Source organism: Musca vetustissima, unplaced genomic scaffold, assembly GCF_032173495.1.
Source record: "Musca vetustissima isolate MV318-11 ecotype Yass unplaced genomic scaffold, APGP_CSIRO_Mvet_v1 utg262575, whole genome shotgun sequence".
Taxonomy (NCBI): Eukaryota; Metazoa; Arthropoda; class Insecta; order Diptera; family Muscidae; genus Musca; species Musca vetustissima.
In genome coordinates this window covers 1-10629 of record NW_026877546.1, presented here as the reverse complement: position 1 = coordinate 10629, position 10629 = coordinate 1, and the positions used below count along the sequence as shown (strand labels likewise).

The window sequence follows — 10629 nt, the reverse complement described above, 5'->3', positions numbered from 1 at the left end:
CGACCATATACTTGGTATCACTATAACGGTCAACCACTCCTCTTGGATATACTACTAACTTCTAGGGTCTATGTCCTTCAGAACCAAATATATACGCCATTGAATACAAATTTTGTAATTTCTCACAAAAAAGTCGGAGTCCATTTGACCCGCTAAATATTGACCAATCTTTATGAAAACATGAATGCTTGTTCTTTGGTACGATCCCCTTCTCCATGTACAAATTCGCAATGTTTGGGCCATAATTGAGGTCTCTGGAGCGATCAGAAAAACCGACAAAAATTAAATATTTAGTCCATTTCATCCCCTAAATATTAACCGATCTTTACCAAAAACAATAGGGGTCTTCATTGGCCATAACCCATCCTACATGGTCCATAACTGTGGCCTGTATTGTGTTTACAAATTATAATGGACAGGCGGACGGACGAACACACATGTCTAGATCGACTCAGCTGGTCGAGATGATCGGTATACTTAAAGGTTGGTCTAGGACCAATATTTCGCGGCGTTACAAACTCTTGGGGCTGCACAATACCCTGACAACATAGTTGTGTAGGGTATAAAAACTGATCCCAATCGGAGTATCTTTGAGAGACATTAGTAATTTTTTATGATATAAACCTTCTTGAAACGCCAAAGAAGGTCCTTCTGCGAAGGAAGATGTCAGACCAAGCGACAAGTCTTCCCAAGAACCTTCGAAGCCAACATCAAAACGTAAAACGCAATGAAGCCATAAATCAACAAATGATTCCAGATGACGAAAGAGTAGCCCCCATTGACAAAAGTGATACAGACGGGTGTAAAAGTGAGAGTCATCGGGGTGTTTTCTTAATATAAGACTTCCAAAAATCAAAAATACTCTCTAGATAAACTCTTTATTAAAAGACATTGGTCGCCTGAGCGTAGAAGACCTTTCGAAAATTTTTAGATCTTCCTTTTATATTTTTCTAAACAAAATATTGAATTAATTTCCTTTACAATTTCGAATTTTGATGTATGGCCAAAACACCATCCTCCTCATTTGCGCCAATTTTAATTTGGGCATAACCCCACAATTCAACCTCCACCGTCTTACCCGTACATTTACCATTAATTTTGGCGCCCGAAATCACATCGCAATAGGTACCCGGCGCCAAACACGTCATCAAACGTTCATTCAAATCATAACCATTACCATTGAAAGCCACAAAAGCGCGATCACCGCGACAGAAGGCAATTTGATTATCACCATTATCCCACCAATCATTAACTCCCGCTCCACCGGCAACATTTTTAAATTCAATCATATTATAAATCTGACGCCATCTATGTTCACAAATCCAGCCATTAATACAGGCACCCGTCACTGCATCAAATTGTGGCGAAATCAGTTTACCATCTGCCGTCTGTGGTGGTGGCTGATCACGATCGGTAAAATCAAACGATGACATAATTCGACTAATACCATAGGGATAAGCCAGACCAAAAGCTGTAGCCATTTTATATTGTTTCGATTGTTTATAGGTCAACACGTGACCACCATCTCGCTGATTGTCATGATTATCCACAAATACCAAAGCATGTTCACTCGGCAAGAAACCCCATTGCGGACCCCAACTCACCAACCATTTCAGTTGATTGCCACCACGGAAGGCACGACCAATTTCTTCGGAAAAACTAAATTCTGTAACGGCGCCCAATTGATTATATTCGTATTTTGTAATAGTCTGTCCACCATGATCGATAACTTCTTGAAAGATGAAGGGGCGAGAATTGGCTGGGAAGCCATGGCTGGTGTTTAAGTTGCGAACACGTTCGTAAATTATCTGGAAAGGGAAGAAGGAGAAAAGAAAATTGGAATAAAAGGTAGAACTGAAAATGCAAAGAGAAAAGAAGATGCAATAATAGAAAGAGAAAGCCTCCCTCCATATCCTGCAGGGATTATTCAAATTTCTATAGGGATTATTCGATCTCTATAGGAATTATTCAATATCCATAGAAGACCTCCAGAGAGGCTTCGGAAACCCATATCCCGACTCTGACATCCAAAGTGCTTAGTACAAAGCACTTTGGATGTCGGAATCGAGTTAAATAGCTACGCAGGGCAACGAAGTCAGAAGTTAATTCTACAAAGAGACTTCGGAAAACCATCTCACGACTCCGGCATCCAAAACTGCTAAATCCAAATGGACACTGAGCATGACCCCACAGAAAATAGAAAACCTTCCAAGGATCCTCTATTTATAGAAAACCTCTCAAGAGTCTTCCGTTTATAGAAGACCTCCCAAGGCTCCTCTATTTATGGAGGACTTCCAAAAGTTCTTCTATTTATATAAGAACTCCCAATGGTCTTCTATTTGTAGGAGACCTCCCAAGGGTCTTAGAAAACCTCCCAAAGGACTTATATTTATAAAGGACCTCCAAAGTTTCTTCTGTTTATAGACGACCTCCTCAGGGCCTTCTATATATAGGAGAACTCCCAAGGGGCTTCTATCTATAGAAGACCTCCCGAGGGTCTTCTATCTATAAAAGACCTCTGAAGGTTCTTCTGTCAATATAAGACCTACACAAGGCCTTCTATCTATAGCAGATCTTTCAAGCGCCTTCTGTCTATAGGAGATCTCTCAAGCGTCTTCTGTCTATAGAAGACCTCCTAAGGGTCTTCTATCTATAGGAGACCTCCTCGATCTATAAAACGGAGGGTCTTCTATCCATATACGACCTCTAAAAACTTTTCCACCTACAGAAGACCTCCAGAGTAACTTCTATCCATGGAAGTCTTCCTGAAGGTCTTCCACCGATTTAAGACCTCCCGAGAGTCTTCTACCTATAAAAGACCTACAAAGAGCCTTCTAACTATAGACGACCTCCCAAGAGGTCTTCAAACTGTAGAAGACCACCTCTATCTATAAGAGACCAGCAATTTGACCGAGAGGTCTAGACGACCACTAGAGGCTCTTTTATCTATAGAAGATCTCCCAAGGTCCTTCTACCTCAACTGGGTGTTCTGGCTATAGAAAGCCTTTCGAGTTTCTTGAAGACCTCCTGCGGATCTTGTATCTACAAAAGGACACCCGAGGGTATTTTATTCATATACGACCTCCAGAGACTCTCTCACCTACAGGAAACCTACAGTAGACCTCCAGAGTAACTACCACCCACGGAAGTCATCATCTATCTATTGAAGACCTCCTAAGAGACTTGTGAATAGTATTCAGACGCTTCAAGGCCTCCTCTAGGAGACTTATACCAAATTCCCTCTCCCTCAAAAAAATCCCCATCGTATTTCCTTACCTTCAAATCATCCGCACGCATATGTTTAGCAGCATCCACACGGAAACCGGCCACACCCAATTCAACCAAATGATCCAAAAATTCCACTAAACGATCACGAACCCATTCCTTGCTTTGATCCAAATCCTTCAGTCCAACCAATTCACAATTTTGCACTTGATAACGATCATTCCAATCATAAATTCCGCAAGTCTCATGGAAATCCATGCCAGAATATGGAACAGCAGGATAAACTTTCATACCAGGTTCAGCTTGAGATCCAGCGGTTCCGACGGCCGTTTTACCTTGATCAGCAGCCATGTGATTTAGGATGACATCAACATAAATACGAATACCCACTGCATTGCAGCGACGACACATTTCGGCGAATTCTGCTTCCGAACCGGAACGTGTTTCCAATTTATAGGACAGTGGTTGATAACGTTCCCACCAAGGCCTCTTATCGACTATGACATTTTCCGTTACAGGGGAAACTTGAACACCGGCAAAACCTCGTGGAGCCAAGAACTCCTCACATTCTCGGGCAATGTCCAACCACTTCCACTCGAAGAGATGTACGATTGTGTTGCGTCCGTTCCACCAATGAGGGTTATGTTGGCCGTTGACACTATTGCCCGCGAAGGTCATGGCCAAGAGGGCCATCAAGGCCCACGTGGCATTAAATTTAAACATTTGTTATTACCGTGATGTTACCTCCGCTCTGCCGAACAATTGTAATACAAATAAACCATCCGATTTCCAATTCAGGGCAATTTATAGCTTTCGATCCGTTCTTTCGGCACGGTGTGCTATAAAATCGTCATGGTTCAGAATTATCTTCGTCGTGTGGGCGATAAGATGAAATGGGATTTTCTTGTCAATTTTTTTGTACTTTTGTTTTCATTGCTGCAGTGATTTGGTCTTTACCGAACGGGAGAATTCTTATCGCATAGTTGAGGTTGTAAATTTTTACTTTGGTGGCCAGTTTTTTCTGGTATTCCGACAATACGGGTTTACGATCCTCTACTGTGACGTTGAAATAATTGGAAGTTAATAGGAATTAGATTTCGATCAAGAAATGAGGAAAAATTAGAAATAAGGTCGTTAACTTCGATCGGAACGAACTTATTATACCCTCCACCATGAGAGGCTTTGGGCATTCAAAATATTTTAAGTTGATCGGGATCGTTATATGAGGGATATGTCATTAAAATTTTTCTGTTAGACACTCAGCAAAAATAGGCTTGGTCCTTCAGCATACCGAAAATGTATCGGAACCTCCCAAGGATCATCTATTTATAGAATAACTCCCAAGGGTTTCTTATCTTTAGAAGAATGTCCAAGAGTATTTTATTTATAAAAAAAAACTTCCGGATGGTCCAATTCCAGCAATTTGATGGCTTCTCTGGAAAGAATACCCTCGGAACGACTTCTATAAAAAAAGACACTCGAAACATTTTTCTTCAAGTCTTCTGTACCCTCAGAAGTTCTTCTTCAAATAGAAAGAAGATATTCTACGGTAAGAAGACCCTCGAGAGGTCTTCTATTTATAAAACCCCTTCTGAAAGGTGTATCCATGTATAGACAATTCTCTGGAGGTCTCCTGTAGTTGGAAAACCATCTACAGATGGAATATCTGGTATTTACCTTATAACCTTGCAAGGTCTTCTATAGCCTGTATGGCGTCTATGTATAGAAGACCTTTCTATGAATAGGAAAACCCCCTTTTGAGATCCTCTATATAAACTGAAGACTTCATGGAGTTCTTCTTTACATAGACAACCTTCTGGAGGACTTACATCAGCAGAAAACCTTCTGGAGGTAATCTTTGGGTGGAAGACCTTCCAAAAGTCCCTTGAGTGGTCTTCAAACAGATAGGAGGCCTTTATTGGTAGAAACCTCTTGAGTAATCTTCAAACAAATTTAAAACCCATAAGAGGACTCTTCCAGATAGAAGGTCCTTGCGAGCTCTTCTACAGATAGAAGCCCATTGGTAGGCCTTCTATAGGTAGAAATCCCATGGAAGGTCTTAAAACAGATAGAAGGCCCTTGGGAGGTCTTCTATAGATAGAAGAACATTGGAAAGTCTTTCATAGACAAAAGAACATTGGAAAGTGTTCTACATACAGTAGATCCTTGGGAAGTTTTCTACAAATAGAATAAATAGAAGACCCTTGGGAATCTTCTATAGATAAAAGACCCATTGGTGATATTTTATGAAAAGAATGCCCTTTGGAGTTGTTTCTAGGATAGAAAACCCATTGAAGGATTGTCGCTGAATTTATTGGGGTCTTGATCGAAGGTCTTAAAACAGATAGAAGGTCCTTGGGAGATCTTCTACAGATAGAAGAACATTGGAAAGACTTTCATAGACAGAAGACCATTGGAAAGTGTTCTACATACAGTAGATCCTTGGGAAGTTTTCTACAAATAGAATAAATAGAAGACCCTTGGGAATCTTTTATAGATAAAAGACCCATTGGTGATATTTTATGAAAAGAATGCCCTTTGAAGTTGTTTCTAGGATAGAAAACCCATTGAAGATCTTCTTAGGATTGTCGCTAAATTTATTGCGGTCTTGATCGACATATCTCTGATAATAGCAGTATCTTTGTTAATATGACATCCTGTCCAGTGTCTCTTTGGAATTAACACTTTTGGGCGCCGGAGTCGGGAGATGGTTTTCCGAAGTTACATTGGAGCATCAATTATTGGCTTCGATGCCCTGCTGTTTACGTCTGAACCACAGGTAAGGCAGTTTCCCCCATGCTTCTGTACCATACCTGGCGGCTCTTGCTGATTGAACGGTGAGATCCTTGAAAGATCTTCTACAGATGAAAAACCCTCTAAAGTTCTTCCTACGATAATAACCCCATTGGAGATCTTCTTAGGATTTGACAATATGACTTCCTGGACTTAGTATTATGAGTGTCGGAGTCGGGAGATGGGTTTCCGAAGTCTCTTTCCAGCATAAACTTTTGGCATTTTATGCCCTGCGTGGCTGTTTATCTCAGAACCATAGATAAAGCAGTTTCCTTGGCATGCTTCAGTACCACACCTTATGGCCCTTGGCGAATAGAGGGTGTGGCCTATCTTAATATTCACGAGGTTGAAAGATCCTATACGTAGAGTGTGAGCTTTTGGTAGCTAAAAGCGAAGTTCGCGTCTGAGACAGAGCTGAGCATTAGTTTCAAATAAAATACCTACTGGAGATCTTCTTAGGATAGAATATCCTCTGTGGATCTTCTTGAGATCCTATAAAGATTGTATTATCCCTGCAGGATATGGATAGGGCCCCATAGGCCTTCTCTTTCTATTATTTCCTCCTTCTTTCTCTTCATATTTATGCTTCTTTTATATTATTCCAATTTCCTCTTCTTCTCACTCTATCCCTCACGTTTATAAATGATCTGAAATGGGTTCAGATCATTTATGAACGTGTTCGCAATGTAAATACCAGCATGGATTCCCTGCCAGTACCCGTCCATTTATCTATCAGGAAGTTATCGATCATGGTGGACAAACTGTCACAAAATGCGAATGCAATCAATTGGGCTCCGTTACAGAATTTAGTTTTTCCGAAGAAATTTGTCGTGCCTTCCGTGGTGGCAATCTTATCTATAGAAGAATGTCCAAGAGTATTTATTTATAAAAAAACATACGGATGGTCGAATTCCAACAATTTGATGGCTTCTCAGGAAAGAAGACCCTCGGAACGACTTCTATAGAAAAAAGACACTGGGAACATTTTTCTAGAAGTCTTCTGTATATACAGGATCCTCAGAAGTTCTTCAAATAGAAATAATATATTCTACGGTAAGAAGACCCTCGAGAGGTCTTCAATTTATAAAACCCCTTCTGAAAGGTGTATCCATGTATAGAAAATTCTCTGGAGGTCTCCTGTAGTTGGAAAACCCTCTACAGATGGAAGATCTGGTATTTACCTTATAACATTGCAAGGTCTTCTATGACCTGCATGGCGTCTATGTATAGAAGACCTTCCCATGAATAGAAAAATCCCCTTTTGAGATCCTCTATATAAACTGAAGACTTCATGGAGTTCTTCTTTACATAGACAACCTTCTGGAGGACATCCATCGGCAGAAAACCTTCTGGAAGGTTTGGGTGGAAGACCTTCCAAAGGTTCCTTGAGTGGTCTTCAAACAGATAGAAGACCTTTATAGGTAGAAACCTCTTGAGTAATCTTCAAACAAATTTAAAACCCATAAGAGGACTCTTCCAGATAGAAGGTCCTTGCGAGCTCTTCTACAGATAGAAGCCCATTGGTAGGCCTTCTATAGGTAGAAATCCCATGGAAGGTCTTAAAACAGATAGAAGGCCCTTGGGAGGTCTTCTATAGATAGAAGCACATTGGAAAGTCTTTCATAGACAGAAGACCATTGGAAAGTGTTCTACATACAGTAGATCCTTGGGAAGTTTTCTACAAATAGAATAAATAGAAGACCCTCGGGGATCTTCTATAGATAAAAGTCCCATTGGTGATATTTTATGAAAAGAATGCCCTTTGGAGTTTTTTTCTAGGATAGAAAACCCATTGAAGATCTTCTTAGGATTATCGCTAAATTTATTGGGGTCTTGATCGACATATCTCTGATAATAGCAGTATCTTTGTTAATATGACTTCCTGACCAGTGTCTCTTTGGAATTAACACTTTTGGGCGCCGGAGTCGGGAGATGGTTTTCCGAAGTTACATTGGAGCATCAATTATTGGCTTCGATGCCCTGATTTTTACCTCTGAACCACAGGTAACACAGTTTCCACCATGCTTCTGTACCATACCTGGCGGCTCTTGCTGACTGAACGGTGAGATCGTTGAAAGATCTTCTATAGATGAAATCCCTCTACAGTTCTTCCTCCGATAATAACCCCATTGGAGATCTTCTTAGAATTTGACAATATGACTTCCTGAACTTAGTATTATGAGTGTCAGAGTTGGGAGATGGGTTTCCGAAGTCTCTTTCGGGCATCAACTTTTGGAATTTTTTGCCCTGCGTGGCTGTTTATCTCAGAACCACAGGTAAAGCAGTTTCCTTGGCATGCTGCAGTACCACACCATATGGCCCTTGGCGAATAGAGGGTGTGGCTTTGATGTGATTAAGATACCCAGCTGTAGTGTCAGCTGGGTCGGAGGCTATATTAATCTTCATAAGGTTGAAGTTCGCGTCTGAGGCAGAGCTGAGCATTAGTGTCAAATAAAATACCCACTGGAGATCTTCTTAGGATAGAATATCCTCTGTGGATCTTCTTGAGATCCTATAAAGATTGTATTATCCCTGCAGGATATGGATATGGCCCCATAGGCCTTCTCTTTCTATTATTTCCTCTTTCTTTCTCTTCATATTTATGCTTCTTTTATATTATTACAATTTCCTCTTCTTCTCACTCTATCCCTCACGTTCATAAATGATCTGAAATGGGTTGAGATTATTTATGAACGTGTTCGCAATGTAAATACCAGCATGCTTTCCCTGCCAGTACCCGTCCCTTTATCTATCAGGAAGTTATCGATCATGGTGGACAGACTATTACTAAATGCGACTATAATCAATTGGGCGCCGTTACAGAATTTAGTTTTTCCGAAGAAATTGGTCGTGCCTTCCGTGGTGGCAATCAACTGAAATGGTTGGTGAACTGGGGACCACAATGGGGTTTCTTGTCCAGTGAACATTCCTTGGTATTTGTCGATAATCATGATTATCAACGGGATGGTGGTCACGTGTTGATCTCTAAACAATGGAAAAAATAAAATGGATACCGCTTTTAGTCTGGTCTATCCATATGGTATTAATAGAACTCTGTCATCCTTCAATTTTTCAGACCCCGCCCAAGATGAAGGAGCGTAAATTAATTCCTTCCCAGTTTGATACGGTAACGGAGCGTATTCCAATTGTTGGATTTGTAAACATAGATGACGTCAGATCGATAATATGAAAGGATTAAAAATTTTTGCCACGTGATGCAGGACTTAATGATTGGTGGGATAATGAGGACAATCAGATTGCCATTTGTCGCGGTTACAGAGCTTTGTGGATATGGTTTTTAATGGAAATGATTACTATATGGTCACGGATATGCCCATAGGCATCACTTTTGTCGATAATGGCTACTCTTTGGTATTTTGAATGCCCTTTGTCACCAGATTGATGGTCTCGATATGGGTAGCTGCAGTACGTGATAACATTTTCAAAACCATATTTTTTTAATTTTCTTTATTTTCAAAATCATAAATCTTCCGAACACAGCAATTATTTAAAATAAAAAATAAACAAATATTCATAAAAAATTAAAAAAAATTATATCTGCCGAAACCCGGGATTGAACCGGGGACCTTTAGATCTTCAGTCTAACGCTCTCCCAACTGAGCTATTTCGGCGCATGTCTGCTCGTGTCCATATTGCCATTACAGTGTGGTATTTAAAAAATAAAAGTACCTAACGCCTGAAAGTAGGCAATGGAATATTGTTCTTACGTATAATGTAGTCATTCACAATAGTTGGTTCACTTTCACATCTCTTGCTGTGGGAGTAAAGTATATGAAAGAACAAAATAGTTATTCTGCCGAAACCCGGGATTGAACCGGGGACCTTTAGATCTTCAGTCTAACGCTCTCCCAACTGAGCTATTTCGGCACATGGTAGTTGAATTATGGATGCAGTACTGGAAATTGGGAACCTATATAAAGATCATTACTTATTATAAAATTCAACTAATATAAAAAAACAAATTTTACGGGGGTAGCAGAACACACAATTCGGTCCTTCCCTCATGAATTATAAAAGGGAAACTTCGCAAGTTCCTTGGGAAAAACAAATGTTTAAGGGTCCGTCCATCGATTTATAATTCATTATAAGTTCCTAATATTTTAGCTTTCAAACCAAACCTTGACATCAATGTATTTTTCTATACGTTTCATAATTACCTATGACAATATAAGTATATTTTTGAAACTGTCGTGGTCATAATTACCTACAAACAACTGCTTCCCGAGAAATGGATTGTAAAAGTTCGGTTACATTTTGTTTAAAATGATATTCTGTCGCTTATCCGTTTTTGGAATCTGTTCATAAGATAAAGTTTTAAATCCACGGCCGAAGACTATAGGAAGACTTCTAGTACTTCTAAGAACAGAAAGATATCCAGATATAGAAAAAACCTCCAGTTCGTCTATAGGAAGATCTCCAGCTCTTCTACAGAATGACACCCAGCTCGTCTATAACAAGACATCTAGCTCGACTGGGGAAAGATCTGCAGCTACTGTATATAAGTCCTCAAGCTCTTCCATAGGTAAACCTCCATCATGTCTACAAAAAGACCTCCAGCTCGCCTACATGAAGATAATCAGCTCATCTATA

The 10629-nt window shown here is 40.0% G+C and overlaps 1 protein-coding gene and 2 non-coding genes across 3 annotated transcripts; all 3 read right to left on the bottom strand.

Annotated features, from left to right (window-relative positions):
• Positions 1-973: 973 nt before the first annotated feature.
• On the bottom strand, positions 974-3948 carry LOC133322156 (alpha-amylase-related protein-like). Its single transcript, XM_061531202.1, has 2 exons — positions 3277-3948; positions 974-1808 (listed from the first exon to the last, which is right to left on the bottom strand). Exons 1-2 carry the CDS (start codon positions 3946-3948, stop codon positions 978-980), a joined length of 1503 nt encoding a protein of 500 aa, XP_061387186.1. The 3' UTR covers positions 974-977.
• Positions 3949-9577: 5629 nt separating this feature from the next.
• On the bottom strand, positions 9578-9650 carry Trnaf-gaa (transfer RNA phenylalanine (anticodon GAA)). The gene has a single exon. It is a non-coding gene; the product is annotated as a tRNA-Phe (tRNA).
• Positions 9651-9833: 183 nt separating this feature from the next.
• Trnaf-gaa (transfer RNA phenylalanine (anticodon GAA)) lies at positions 9834-9906 on the bottom strand. The gene has a single exon. It is a non-coding gene; the product is annotated as a tRNA-Phe (tRNA).
• Positions 9907-10629: the final 723 nt, after the last annotated feature.

What these genes read in the sequence shown, in the direction of transcription:
- LOC133322156 (XM_061531202.1), bottom strand. Translation starts at nt 3,948, where the DNA reads ATGTTTAAATTTAATGCCACGTGGGCCTTGATGGCCCTCTTGGCCATG. An exon ending in TGCGTGCGGATGATTTGAAG is followed by an intron (nt 1,809 to 3,276) that starts GTAAGGAAATAC and finishes TTCCCTTTCCAG; the next exon opens with ATAATTTACGAACGTGTTCG.